General features: G+C 37.6%; 1 protein-coding gene across 19 annotated transcripts in view; it reads right to left on the reverse strand.

The window, feature by feature from the left end:
* Positions 1 to 16,192, reverse strand: part of ADD1 (adducin 1) — an 85,052-nt gene that overhangs the window by 27,149 nt on the left and 41,711 nt on the right. For all 19 annotated transcript variants that reach the window (XM_008532382.2, XM_070615186.1, XM_008532380.2 and 16 more), the window contains one exon: positions 6,118 to 6,269. In XM_008532382.2, coding sequence (XP_008530604.1) covers positions 6,118 to 6,269 — 152 coding nt within the window. The remainder of the gene's footprint in view (positions 1 to 6,117; positions 6,270 to 16,192) is intronic.

A 16,192-nucleotide genomic window follows, 5' to 3' on the forward strand; every position in this document is an offset into this window, starting at 1 on the left:
TAGAAGCTGGAGAGACCTGATCATTAAAACATTTTCTCTCACACTGAGAAATCCGTCTTCCTGAGTTTTTCATCATTGTTTCTAGTATGCAACACAGAATAAGCTCTACCTCCCTTCTACAATTTAGTTCTCAGATATCTGACACTATCCTATCTCCTGTGTCATCTTCATGCTAAACTCACTTGATTCCCTCCAAATAGTATAATGGGGATCCACAGTCACGTAAGACTTGAGTTAAAAATCCTAGCTCTACCAAGAACTGGCTAGGCTGCTTTGGGGATCCTGGACTCTTGGTCTCCTTATCCACAAAGTGAGGATGATAAGGGCTCACAGTCACAACAAAGCTCTCAATAAATGGCATCTCCCTACTATTACTATTATTAGCAACAACAGGAGCAGCAATAGTAAATCATCACCGTCGATGAACCTGCTCTCTATAAATCCATCTCTGTAATATCCATTCTCTCTGAGTCCCTACTGCCCAGGTGTCTCTTCTCTACACATAGTTTCCACCTTTCCCCAAATGTTCTCCCATTAATGGTGAGTTAGACAGACTTTTTATTTCTAAAGTTAGTTCTTTTATTTTAAAAAGCATGCTGATCTTTTTAACCAACTAAAACAAAACTATGCAATTGCCCCAATTCCCAAGTTGGGTCAAAACAAAACATAAAACAAGGAATTATTTTGTGTATTTATTGGTGAGGATGAAGAAAAATAAGGTTGGAAATAAGGAAAAATTAAATGCCAGATATTTTGGCTTATTTTAAAACTTTTTATTTTGAAGCATACATATAAAGAGTATTTAGAGGGTATACGTACAATTCAAGTATAATAATAAGTCAAACACCCAGTACCCTTCAACTAGCTTCAGAAATAGAGTAAGCCTAATATCTCTAAAGCTCTGTTTCCCTTCCCTCATATCTCAGAAGTAACCACTATCCTGAATTATGTGTAAAGCATTTTCTTTTCTTTATAGTTTTTTTTGAGGAACATTAGCCCTGAGCTAACTACTGCCAATCCTCCTTTTTTTGCCGAGGAAGACTGGCCCTGAGCTAACATCCGGGCCCATCTTCCTCTACTTTATATGTGGGATGCCTACCACAGCATGGCTTGCCAAGCAGTGCCATGTCCACACCTGAGATCTGAACCAGAGAACCCCAGGCCGCCGAAGCAGAACATGTGAACTTAACTGCTGTACCACCGGGCCGGTCCCTTTTCTTTATAGTTTTACCTTATATATATATTCATCCCTAAGCAATATACTGTTCAATTTTTATCTGTTTATGAACTTCATATAATTGGAATCATACTTTACATATTTTTCAGTAACTATTTTCCTCAACATTATTTTTGAGATTCTCCTCCAGATTATGATGTACACGGCTATAATTTATTCATTTTCATTGCTGTATAGTATCCACTGGATGAATATACCATGTATCCATTATGTATCGTTCTCCTATCAATGGACATGGTTTCCATTTTGCTATTAAAAACAATGCTATGAACATTCTTGTACCTGTCTCCTAGTGTACACTGTACATGTTCAAGTTTCTCCAGAGTAATAAACTAGGCGGTAACACCAAATTATTTTCCAAAGGGCCTAAATAAATGTACACTCCTGTTTGTAGTGTATGATAGTTATGTGCTTCTACAACCATCTTTTTAAAAAAATTAAAGTCTAATGTCAGCGAAGTGGTATATTCCACTGTGGTTTTAATTTATAATTTCCTGGTTACAAATGAGTTGAGCAATTTTTCATATTTTTATGAGCCATTCTTATTTCTCCTTCTGTGAAATTCTTTCCTTGTCTTTTGTCCATTTTATATTAGTTTGTCCTTTTCTTATTGACAGTTCTTTATCTATTAATTAATAATAAAATAATTTTATTATTTATCTTTATCTATTAATTTTAATTTATTAAATTAATGGATATTAATTTTTTGGTGGCTACGAGTGAGGCAAACTCTTCCTGATTCTACCTTTTATTTCCACTCTCTTTACAGTGCCTTTTAAAGATGAGAAATTTGTTCATTTTAATGTTGTCAAACGTATCCATCTTTTCTTTTATGATAGACGCTTTTGTGTCTTAAGACATCTTTCCTTAGATCAGAGGTTCAATGATTTTCGCCTACATTGATCCTAAAGTTTTTAAAGCACTACCTTTCACACTTAATCCTTAATTCATTGGAATTGCTTTTATGAGTATACATAGTATAAGGCAGGAATCCAATACAATCTTTCAATTCTGATTTTTCAATCTAGTTGTGCCAGCACCAATTACTGTCTAGTCCATCCTTCCCCTGCTGATCTGCAATGCCAACTCTTTTGTATATCTGATTTCAATGTGTGAGATCTGGTTCTGGCTGTTCTGTTCTGTCCCATAGGCCTATTTGTCTCTTCCTTTGCCCAAAGAACACTATTTTAATTAATATCACTTTATAAGTTTGATATGTGGTTTTAAAAAAAAAATCTTCTCACCTAGTTCTTTGGGAATGTCTTAGCTATTCTTGGTCTTTTTTCTTCCATATAAATTTTAGAAGCATGCTATCAGGTTCCACATTAAAAAAATACTCCAGGGGCCGGCCCAGCGGCACAGCAGTTAAGGGCGCACGTTCCCCTTCTCAGTGGCCAGGGCTCGCCGGTTCGGATCCCGGGTGTGGACACGGCACCACTTGGCAAAAAAGCCATGCTGTGGTAGGTGTCCCACGTATAAAGTAGAGAAAGATGGGCATGGATGTTGGCTCAGGGCCAGTCTTCCTCAGCAAAAAGAGGAGGATTGGCAGTAGTTAGATCGGGGCTAATCTTCCTCAAAAAAAAAATATTACACAGCCATTCTAATCATCTTTTTCTTTGTCTATATATATATAAAATTCATTCAGCTATAAACAGTATATACTTTATATTTTCTCTTTTATAATAATTTTTCATTTTTTATTTTTTCACATGGTCTTTATAATTGTTTTTCATAGTGTATACATTCCCTCAAATTAATGTTGAATAACTGGGATATTTCCCACCTACTGCAGGATATTTAGACTTAAAATTTTTCATTATTATAGATAACATTATAATAAATATATTTGTACATCATGTTTTCGCCTTTGACTTATTTCCTTAACACATATTTCCAAGAGTGAGCTTAACAGATCTACATATTTTAATGGAAAAAGCTAAAAATATATGATTTTCTGGTCTGAAGTAAAAAGGAGAAAGTGCTAAAGTGAAAGTGAAAGTGAAAAGAGAAGGACACTTCGAAGTCAGTGTTTTAGTCCCCAACGGACTAGTGCTGGTCTCACTGTGTGTCTTCCCACACATCTAACACCCCTTCTCTGTGTAAAAGGAATGAATGCTAACATCACAGATCTTAAGGTCACTCACTGAAAACCAAATGCATCCAACTCAGCATCTCTGGCAAAGATCCATATCACATCCCCAGAAGCACTGTGCACTGGTCACAAAGGTTGGCTCCAGACCACCACCTCAGAGGTTTAACATCCCTAGACTCCAGAATGGAGCTGAACCTAGCACTCCACTGACACCAAGAGGCATTTAGGGATAGAAAGGCCCCACCATCAGCTAAGTGCCACCAAGAGAGGAAGCCCAGCTCATGTGCCAACTGGGCCACCCTGTCTTTTGACACTCCCCTAAAGCTTCTCTAAATCTTAAGACAGAGAACTAACTCACACAATCATCTCCAATCCTCTAACACCTGTTAGCACTTTTAAATTCCTTTAGTAGAAAATCCCTATGGCCCGCTTTCAAATAAAGGGCACAATGACCTGTTAGCACTTTTGGTTGTGCTGATAAATACTGTTAATATATCTTTGTATGGTAACACCTAGATTGCAAAACAAAAAGTGGATGCCATAAATAGTTAAAAAACAAATCAAAAACTTTCTTCCTCAATGATTCTCTAGTTCACAAGATACAGGACATATTTTTGGTAACCTGAATTTCTTTTTTACTGAGTATTAAGTCCCAAACAAATCACTTGCAGAAGAGTAAACGCTTAACTAAAGTTTTAATTCTGCTAAGTCCTAAATAATTAAAGGGGAAAAAAAAAAACCCAAGCAATTTAAGCAATTCAAACTTATTTAAATAACATTCGTAATAGGACTAACAGTAAACAGCATTTCAAAACCCCCAAAGAATGTGAAGCTATTATTAAAGCCAAGGATTACATTTCCTATTAAAACTGTAACATTTTCATGGAACTAATTTTTAGGCAACCATTTAGCATTAAATCTCTACACAGAGCATCCTGTCAAGTATAATTAGCCACAGATGCCAGCAATTTTCATGCAGGCACAAAGAAGAGAGCTGGTACTTGTGGTAGGCTAATTGGACTCAGTGATCAAATAGCAAAAGGAGTTGTTGTTCAATAATTTTACCAAGGGAGAATTTCAGTTCAGCTGGGGATTTCACAGTGTGCCTACCACTGTTCCTGGTCTGGGGGACAGAGCAGGAAACATAGCAGAGGCTCCCTTCATGGAGCAGACATGGACAACAAACAAGTAAATGCATAGTGTGGGTGACAGTAACTGCTATGAGGAAAATAGGGCAGGCGTGCTGGGGCAGGGGGAGTAACATTCTACAAGCATGACAGTGTGGATATGACACCGTCAGGCTGACAGTTTGCAAAGTTCACTTTAGCAGCAGTGTGGAGAAGAGACAGAGGGGAGGGTTAACTCGGCATCTCTGGCAAAGATCCGTATCACATCCCAGAGGCACAGTGCTCTTGTCACAAAGATGGGCTCCAGATCACTACCTCAGAGGTTTAACTTGCCCTGGAGTCCAGAATGGAGCTGAACTAAGCAGCACCGACTAGGAGTCCACATGTGAAAAACACCTACGTGTGCGCGCTCAATATGGAGAAAAGGGTAAAACAATTTAAATGGCTATTAACACTGGTTGCCTCAAGGGAGGTAAGAGTATTGGCAGGATTATGACTTCCTCTTTAGATGTGTAAGATTTATACTATAAGCAGGCACTGTACTAATACTTTAAAATATCCAATGAAAGAAATTAAATGAAAAAATAGATTGGAACAAGTTTAAAAGTCAAAGGAAGGAAGCAGTTCAAAGAAAGAGATTATCTCTACAAAAGAGCAAAGAAAAAAAGAAACCTGACAATGCATTAGGAATCTAAGAAGACAGGAGGGTACGGAATTCCAAGCCAGCAAACAAAGTTTGGCCGTAGATAGGAGGCAGGACATTTGTAATAGGTGGTCAGGAGCATAGAATGGGTACAAACATCAGTAAGGAGTTCCCATTTTCTCTGTGACAAGATGTGGTCATTTGCTGGGAGGAGATCAGGAGTTTCAAAGATAGTAGAGACAGAAGAGAAATCTTAGTGAGCTTGTAAGAGAGACATCTTAAAGTTGCCAGGCAGTGCTGTAGGTCCATTTACGACTGGGGCTGTAAATCTATGGAGAAAGCCAATGAGCTCTGTTGTGAGGCTTTGCGGCAGGATATGGCTGCTCAGAGCACAGAGAGCCAGTACAGTATTGGCAAAGAGCGCTACTGAAATGATGGACCATGAGATGCAAGCTGGACAAAATAGGGGGTGAATATGGGCTGACAGATTTGGATGTAGAAGGGAAGATCCACAAAGGCAGGACTTGTCACATTCACTGATATAGCCCCAAAGTTAGAACAATGCTTGGTACAGAGCAATAAATATTTACAGCAGACACCCAGTAAATATTTACTGCAAGAACGAATTGAAGAAAATAGAGGTCCTGACACTGTTAAGAAATAAGTACGGGAGACAGAAGGCTTTGGTCACAGTAGGGAAGAAAACATCCTCATTCTTACGTTTTCAGGCATAAAAAAATTTAGGAACTGCCTATAATTTGTAAGTACTCACTTATTAAGTTAGTATGCGAGAAAGGAGTTTTAAATAACTACTGTTCTCATAATTTTTAATTCAAACTGACTAATTCGCAGATTATTACTCTTTGCACTCAGGAATCAGAAGGAAGGTGTTTCAAGATTGACTTCAGTTCAGCCAGCTTCCCTCTTCTAAATGGAGAGGTGGTGCCAAACACCACCTCTGTTACAACTAATGTAACATTCCATTTATCATTCAGTTACTAACTCATTTAATACTCACTGTGATATGATTGTAGATAAGCTGAGACCACCCAAAGAGATCTGCTAGTCTGTAAAATGCTGCCAATTTACACCGCAATAATTTCTCCCCTTTGTCATAGGCAATCGAATCAGATCCTCTAAGGTCATTCACAGGAGTCACCATACCAAGACCTGAAATAAAGAAAAATAAAACTCACAAAGATTTAATATTTCTTATCAAATGTAAATCAAACAATAACAGTTCTGAGATACTAATCTTCTACACTAGGCCATAAAGTAAGTCTCGAAAACTCCAAAGACTATTTCATAAAGACCACGTTCACCAACACTAATACAATTAAGTTACAACCGATAACAAAAAGGTAGAGAAATTTGTGGGATGCAGTAAAGCAATACTTAGAAGCAAATTTAACAGATATACTAGAAATTTAAACAGAAACATTAGAAAAGAAGAATGGTTCTTTAAAAAAATGATCTAGGTTTCTACCTTATGAAACTAGAAAAAGAGCAAATTAAATCCAAAAATAAGAAGAGAAAAGGAATAATAAAGATAAAAGCAGATATCAATCAAACAGAAATATCATAGAGAAAAACTCATTTAATCTTGAGGTTAAAAATAAAATGAAAAATGAAACAAAATAAAATACACCTCTAGTCAGACTCATTAACAAAATAGTGAAGATAGAAATTACCAGTATGAAGAAGAGGGAACATCAAAAAATATTCTACAGATATTAAAAGGATAATAAAGAGATAATATGAACAATTATGTCAGCCAATTTTTTAACTTAAATGAAACAAATGTCTCAAAAGACACAAGCTACCAAAGCTCACTCCAGAAGAAATAGATATCCTGAATAGCCCTATTTCCACTACGCTGAATTTGCAGCTAAAATAATTCCCATAAAGAAAACTTCAGTCATACCAGGGACACAGGGATGGTTCAACATCCGCAAATCAATCAATGTGATACACCACATCAACAAACTGAGGAATAAAAACCACATGATCATCTCAATGGATGCAGAGAAGGCATTTGACAAGATCCAACAGCCATTTATGATAAAAACTCTGAACAAAATGGGCATAGAAGGAAACTACCTCAACATAATAAAGGCCATATACGACAAACCCATAGCCAACATCATACTCAATCGGCAAAAACTGAACCCCATCCCCCTGAAAACAGGAACGAGACAAGGATGCCCTCTATCACCACTCTTATTTAACATAGTACTGGAGGTCCTGGCCAGAGCAATCAGGCAAGAAAAAGGAATAAAAGGAATCCAAATAGGGAGGGAAGAAGTGAAACTCTCACTGTTTGCAGACGACATGATCTTATATATAGAAAGCCCCAAAGAATCCATTGGAAAACTGTTAGAAGTAATCAACAACTACAGCAAAGTTGCAGGGTATAAAATCAATTTGCATAAATCAGTAGCATTTCTATACTCCAGTAATGAACCAACAGAAAAAGAACTCAAGAATACAATACCATTCACAATTGCAACAAAAAAAATAAAATACCTTGGGGTAAATTTAACTAAGGAAGTGAAGGACATATATAATGAAAATTATAAGGCCTTTCTGAGAGAATTGGATGACGACATAAGGAGATGGAAAGACATTCCATGTACACGGATTGGAAGAATAAACATAGTTAAAATGTCCATTCTACCTAAAGCAATCTACAGATTCAATGCCATCCCAATCAGAATCCCAATGACATTCTTTACAGAATTAGAACAAAGAATCCTAAAATTCATATGGGGCAACAAAAGACCCCGAATTTCTAAAGCAATCCTGAGAAAAAAGAACAAAACGGGAGGCATCACAATCCCTGACTTCAAAACATACTACAAAGCTACAGTAATCAAAACAGCATGGTACTGGTACAAAAACAGGTGCACAGATCAATGGAACAGAAGTGAAATCCCAGAAATAAAACCACACATCTATGGACAGCTTATCTTTGACAAAGGAGCTGAGGGCATACAATGGAGAAAAGAAAGTCTTTTCAACAAATGGTGCTGGGAAAACTGGAAAGCCACATGTAAAAGAATGAAAATTGACCATTCTTTTTCACCATTCACCAAAATAAACTCAAAATGGATTAAAGACCTAAAGGTGAGACCTGAAACCATAAGGCTTCTAGAAGAAAACGTAGGCAGTACACTCTTTGACATCAGTATTAAAAGGATCTTTGAGGACACCATGCCTTCTCAGAGAAGGGAAACAATAGAAAGAATAAACAAATGGGACTTCATCAGATTAAAGAGCTTCTTCAAGGCAAATGAAAACAGGATTGAAACAAAAAAACAACCCACTAACTGGGAAAAAATATTTGCAAGTCATATATCTGACAAAGGCTTAATATCCTTAATATATAAAGAACTCTCGCAACTCAACCACAAAACATCAAACAACCCAATCAAAAAATGGGCTGGAGACATGAACAGACATTTCTCCAAAGAAGATATACGGATGGCCAATAGGCACATGAAAAGATGCTCATCATCACTGATCATCAGGAAATGCAAATCAAAACTACACTAAGATATCACCTTACACCCGTTAGAATGACAAAAATATCTAAAACTAATAGCAACAAATGTTGGAGAGGTTGTGGAGAAAAAGGAACCCTCATACCCTGATGGTGGGAATGCAAACTGGTGCAGCCACTATGGAAAACAGTATGGAGATTCCTCAAAAAACTAAAAATAGAACTACCATACGATCCAGCCATCCCACTACTGGGTATTTATCCAAAGAGCCTGAAGTCAGCAATCCCAAAAGTCCTGTGCATCCCAATGTTTATTGCAGCACTGTTTACAATAGCCAAGACGTGGAAGCAACCTAAGTGTCCAGCAACAGACGAATGGATAAAGAAGATGTGGTACATATATACAATGGAATACTACTCAGCTGCAAAACAGAACAAAATCATTCCATTTGCAATAACATGGATGGACCTTGAGAGAATTATGTTAAGTGAAATAAGCCAGCGAGAGAAAGATAATCTGTGTATGACTCCACTCATATGAGGAATTTAAAACTATGGACCAAGAACAGTTTAGTGGATACCAGGGGAAAGGTAGGGTGGGGGGGTGGGCACAAAGGTTGAAGTGGTGCACCTACAACATGACTGACAAACATTAATGTACAATTGAAATTTCACAAGATTGTAACCTATCAATAACTCAATAAAAAAAAAATAATTAAGAAAACTCCAAGCCCAGATGATTCACTGTGAATTCTATCAGACATTTAAGGAAGAAATAATACCAATTCTACAGAAACTCTTCCAGAACACTTTCCAACTCATTCTATTAGGCCCAGCATCACCTTGATACCAAAACCACACAAAAATATTACATTACCTGATGTTACAAGAAAAAACAAAACAGGATCTCTCATGAACACAGACTAAAAAATATTTAATATTTTAGCAAATAATCCAGCAATATACAAAAAGAATAACACATCATGACTGGGGGCAGTTACCATCTCAGGAATGCAAGGTTGGTTCAACATTAAAAAACCAATCAATATAATTCACAACACCGAACCAAAACAGAAGAACCATGGTATCATTTTAACAGATGCAGAGAAAGCATTTCAAAAACTCAACATCCATTCAGGATAAAAGCTCTCATCAAATTAGGAATAGAAGGGAAGTCCTCAACTTGATAAGGGGCATCTACAAAAAACCCTATCATTAATATCAAACATAATGAAGAAAGACAATGTTTTTTTCCTAAAATCAGGAACAACACAAGGATGTATACTCTGGCACTCTTACTGAATACTGTACTCAGGATTCTAACCAGTGCAATAAGGCAAGAAAAAGGAAAACAAATAAAAAAAAACATACACACTAGAAAGGAAGAAAAAAAAAGTACTTGATTGTATGACCGTATTTGGTCATGACATAATTATCAGTGTTACACATTGTTAGATTTGATTCTTTTCTTTTTAATTATGAATTACCTCAATCATAAAGAAAAGTACACAGAACAATACAAACAACCACATGTTTACCATCTTGATTCAACATGGGCCAATCTTCTACTTTAGGTCTTAATTTAAAAAAATTTTTTTTCTTTTTTTTTTTTTGAGGAAGATTAGCCCTGAGCTAACTGCTGCCAATCCTCCTCTTTTTGCTGAGGAAGACTGGCCCTGAGCTAACATATGTGCCCATCTTCCTCTACTTTATATGTGGGACGCCTACCACAGCATGGCATGCCAAGCGGTGCCATGTCCGCACCCGGGATCTGAACCAGCAAACCCCGGGCCACCTAAGCGGGACATGCACACTTAACTGCTGTGCCACTGGGCTGGCCCCTAAAAATTGCTTTTTAGAAGATTTTCAGAAGACGTTGGCAGTGGCAGTATAGTTTTTGAATTTTCCTAAATCTATCTCAACCCTGTGCAAAAAAATTAACTAGAGCAACTAGGATAGCAAAACTGAAAACCCAAGGATGATATCTACAACAAATCTAAGTTAACAAGGTCAAGCCTGAAACTGAAAATAGAATTAGCTGGCGTTGACATAGACAGAGTCCATGATATCAGCATCTGTGGACAAGGAAGTAGAAGTAAGCCACGGACCTTTTGTCACACTTGACACTCCCAAAAGAATCAGTAAGAACTCACTAGAAAGCTCAGAGGGCCAGTTTGAGAAGAGCAGCTGAAACCAAGAGTACTGCACACTTTACTCCTTAAAAATTCTCCAAACTAACCATCCAAAACTGTCTTTCAGGACAAAGTCTCATACTAAGAAATTTATGGAAATTAGAACCCAAACAGAGTAGCAGAGGATCATCAAGAAAAGAAAGGAAAAGGCCCAGATAAAAGCAAGGGAGGGGAGCAGGACCCAATTCACTTAAATAAGCTGCCATGTTTTTATTTTTTTATTTTTTCTTTTTCTCCCCAAATCCCCCCTGGTACATAGTTGTGTATTTTTAGTTGTGGGTCCTTCTAGTTGTGGCATGTGGGATGCCGCCTCAACATGGCTTAATGAGTGGTACGATGTCTGCACCCAGGATCCAAACCCGCGAAACCCCAGGCCGCCAAAGCACATGAACTTATTAACCAATCGGCGACAGGGCCGGCCCCCAAGCTGCCATATTTTTAGCATTTCACAAAAGCAACAGAAGAGGGGAGCTCCTGAGCCATGACATTAGGAAAGTTTTCCTGAACCAGACTCCTTTAGGAAAACTACTTTCATGTAAAAATGAACAGAAAAATATCATGATCAAATACTATACAAAAACTATTACGAGAAGAAAGAGCAGAATCAAATCCCTACAAAAAATGAAAGCACACAAGAAAGACATCTGCAAAACAGATGAACACTATAATCTATTATTTTATAACAAGGTAAAGAAAGGCATTAAGAAAATAATAATAGATATGAAAAAACATTTAATATAATTAGAAAAATTCAGAAATGAGGGTTACAACATAGATGGAACTAGATATAAACAAATAATTTTAAAAATAAATACTACACTAAAAGTAGAAGGAAAGAAAGTTTGAAAAGGAAGAAAATTTTTCTAAATCATAAAAAATTGAAGTAAGTAATAAAAAGGATTTGAGAAAAAGTGACAAAAAAGTTAAAGAAGAAAGACAGAGAAAATCCAACATCCATATAATAGGAATCCCTGAAGAAGGAAACAAAAGCAAGGGAACAGAATAAATACTAACAACCAACTCAAGAAAATATTGCTAAAATAAAAAAGATTTGGAAGGGAATAATATCTGAGAAAATTAACCCAGAATGACCAACACTAAGATATATTCTGGTAAAATTGCTAGACTCTAAAGAAAAACTAAAAATAATTTGAGCATCCAGGAAAACAGACCAAGTCACTTATACGGAAAGATTCCCTTCAAATTTTAATAGCAATACTTCAGGCCAGAAGAAAATGAATTATGTATTTAAAAACATAAAATAGGAAAATGTGAGCCAAGGATTTTATACCCAAACTAACCAAACCAAATTAACACTGAGGTATGAAGGCCACAGCATGCAGGAAATCAGAGGTGATCATTTCCATAAGTGTTTTCTGGGAAGTCTACTATAGAAGGAACTTCAGACAACCAAAATGACTAGGGAGACATTGATAGAAGGACTGGTGGTGAGCATTAAATATATATTTATTACAGAATTAAGCTATTAATTATAACACTAAATGAACATTATAAAGAGGAGATCATGATATGTAATGGTCATATGCTCTGACAACATAGAGTATATTTTAAAACATGAAGAGAGAACATATTGTTGGTATAGTACTGGTAATGTGTGATATGTGGGGAAAAAGCAAATGAGTAATTATGCAATATTCAAGTTTGTTATTTCTAGTGTCCTCAAGAACCAAAATTCTTGTCGTGCAAGGAAGGAGAACAAATGTTAGAAAGAAGATGTTAAATAAAAACCCCTTAGAACTGAATTTTAATTGGAATTATGAGTATAATTCCAATATACTTATAATTATACTTATAATTCCAATATATCAATATAATATATAATTCAAGAGTTAATATATCTTTCCTAGTTCTGTACACTAAAAAGGCCTAGAAAAAATGACTCAGTAGCAATAAGCATCTCTAGCACTCAGGGTAAAATTCTATCTCCCACAAAAAGAAATCAAGGTTTCTCAGAGAAATGGCTGATTCCAGATCTGGGGCAGGAGATGTACAAGATAAGCCTGGAACAACATCTCCTCATGGGAGATGGCTTGGAAGCTGTCAAAGACTACTAGGTTCAGGGGCAACTTGGAGAGGCTCCCACTGATCAAAGATGGGACAATGTGAGTATCAAAAAGGACAGCTGCAATGTTTGGAAACATATTAAATATATTTAAATCTACGAGTTCAAAATAGTATCAAATAATAATAATAATAATTGGTCACTTTAGAAGGATGACAGGAAATCAACTTCTTAGTTTGAAAGGATGACCTTTCCTATACAACCTGTACCAGTGAGTAACCAAAAAGAGTCGAGGTGAGGGGCCAGCCCCGTGCCCGAGTGGTTAGGTTCATGTGCTCCACTTTGGCGGCCCAAGGTTTCACCAGTCCGGATCCTGGGTGCAGACCTAGGATCGCTCCTCAAGCCACGCAAAGGCAGCATCCCACATAGCAGAGCCAGAAGGACCTACAACTAGAATATACAGCTATGTACTGGGGGGCTTTGGGGAGAAGAAGAAAAAAAAAAGATTGGCAACAAATGTTAGCTCAGGTGCCAATCTTTAAAAAAAGATAAAAAAGAGTTGAGGGGAAGTTTCTTTTTTTGTGTGTCAAGGGCTGACTTTCAATAGATCTTAGCAAGGAAGCTGCTCTGCTGCACAAGAAACCCTGACCCAGAAGCAGGTCATCTAGGAATGGTTTAGTGTCAGGTCCCCCACAAATAGGCAGTGAGTGAGGGGGAAGGGGCAACCCCCTTGCCAGTGCCCCCTTTCCTAGGGAAGTTTCTCTTTAAAGAAATAGTCTAACTAATAAATATAGAAAAGGAATGATAGAATTAAAATATCACCAACTAAGAAGCTTTATTAAATTAATGGGTCTAAGCAATGAGCATTGATGGCTGCTAACAACACAAAAAGAAACAATCAGACTTACGTGCCTATGAATAGAACACCTAGAAAGTACGGATTACCAAAAAACTGAATCCAAACATGGTCAAGTTTCTAGATCCAACTGCTAATTTACTGTAAATACAGAATAGAAAAGAACATGGTAGCAGCACCATGGAGGTGGAAGCCACAAAATTCAGACTGTGGCAAACTCTACAGGTCAACAAACTCATTTTCTTTAAACTTAAAGTGTAAGGAGAAAAAAAGAGAGATGAAGAGGTAACTTGTAGCTTTAAAAAGGCTTAAGGGGGGCTGGTCCCGAGACTCAGTGGATGGGTTCATGCACTCCACTTTGGCGGCCCGGGGTTTCACTGGTTCAGATCCTGGGCGCGGTTCTTCGGGTCACGTTGAGGGGGCGTCCCACATAGCAGAACAAGAAGTGCTCACAACTACAATATACAACTATGTACCAGGGGGCTTTGGGGAGAAGAAGAAGAAAAAAAAAGACTGGCAACAGATGTTAGCAAAAGTGCCAATCTTAAAAAAAAAAAAAGGCTTAAGGGACATTAAGTAAAAATAAACAAAAACTAAACCATAGTGGGGTTGGTTTTTTTTGGTTTTTTTTTTTTTTTTGGCAAGGAAGATTGGCCCTGAGCCTACATCTGTGCCAATCTTCCTATTTTTTTGTATGTGGGAGGCCACTACAGCATGGCTTGATGAGTGGTGTGTAGGTCCACACCTGGGATCCGAACCTGTGAACCCCAGGCTGCCAAAGCAGAGCCCATGAACTTAATCACTATGCCACCAGGCTGGTCCCTAAACCATAGTGTTTAGGATGACCATTTGGGTGATAAAACCATAAAGAAAAGCCAGGCAGTGATTACCATCCAAATCAAGATGGTAGTTCCTTTTCAGAGAGTGATGGCGATAGGGCCAGTAGCTGATAAACCTTTATTTCTGACCTGGTTGGTGGTTATAAAGGTGTTCACCTTAAAATCATTCATAAGTTATATATCATTTGTTCTATGCCATCTATATACGTCATATTTTACAACAAAGTTTAAGATATGTTTTAAGTTTTTATATTTTTTCTTTCTTTTTTTTTTTCAAGGAAGATTAGCCCTGAGCTAACATGTGCTACCAATCTTCCTCTTTTTGCTGAGGAAGACTGGCCCTGAGCTAACATCTGTGCCCATCTTCCTCTACTTCACATGCAGGACGCCTACCACAGCATGGCTTGCCAAGCGGTGCCACATCCACACCTGGGATCCAAACTGGCGAACCCTGGGCCACCAAAGCAGAACATGCAAACTTCACCACTGCGCCACCAGGCCAGCCCCCAAATTTTTATTTTTAAAAAACAAACAGTTAGATACAATTAAAACTACAGTCATGTGTCATATAATGATATTTTGGTCAACAATGAACTACATATACGATGGGGGTCCCATAGGATTAGGACCATATAGCCTAGGTGTGTAGTAGGCTATACCACCTAGGTTTATGTAAATACACCCTATGATGTCCACACAATGATGAAATCTCCTAACAACACAGTTCTCAGAATAGATCCCTGTCATTGACTGACTCATGACTGTAATTAGATTTCTTTCTTTCTTCCTTTCTTTTTCAGTGTGGCATTATTGAAATAAAATTTCCTCTATCTCTGATTAGAAGATAATATGCAAGTAAATACATTACATTATTCTTTTTTCATCTAATTTATATGAAAGATCACTGGAATCCATTAAGAATTCATATGAAAATCTTACTGACTACCATTTGACTTCAGGATGGAGGTTTGAGCTAGTAAATTTAATGTGATTCTTAATACTCTCTAGCATTAATGATATATCACTCGGTGAATGTTCATCAACTTCTAAGAATCCCATGGAACAGATAAGCAAACAGCAAATGCCAGGTGATCTAACAGAAACCAATACCTTATGTTGGTCACTCAAAGGCTGACTATCCAACTAGAACTATCAGAGATGGATCCAGGGCACCATACACAGTAGGTGAAACTGGTTGATGCTCAACTTACTCTGGGCTCCACCTTGTCATGTTAAGGCACACAAATTCAATAACTATGGCAAGGCTCCACCTTTGCACGGCTAACTGTTCTTTGCTCACATTCACTCATCCAACGTTGTTTCTCTGGCTTTCTTCTGGAATTTCTCTGTTTCTCACTCATTTGCAAGCAGCAATGAGGAATGGTGGATAAAAAATGTTAGCCTGGCTGAAATGAATTGCTGCTTCACAAGCATTATTTCTGATTAGTTTATTTTAATTCACAAAGGGTCTGAGAAGCCACATGAGAAGTCATCTGCCTAAGAAATAACAGTCCCACTGGCTCATAAAAAAGGAGTCCTCTGGGGCTGGCCCCGTGGCTGAGTGGTTAAGTTCACGCGCTCCGCTGCAGGCAGCCTAGTGTTTCGTTGGTTCAAATCCTGGGCATAGACGTGGCACTGTTCATCAAACCACGCTGAGGCAGTGTCCCACATGCCACAACTA

The sequence above is a fragment of the Equus przewalskii genome, chromosome 3 (genome assembly GCF_037783145.1).
Source record: "Equus przewalskii isolate Varuska chromosome 3, EquPr2, whole genome shotgun sequence".
In the NCBI taxonomy this organism is placed as follows: Eukaryota; Metazoa; Chordata; class Mammalia; order Perissodactyla; family Equidae; genus Equus; species Equus przewalskii.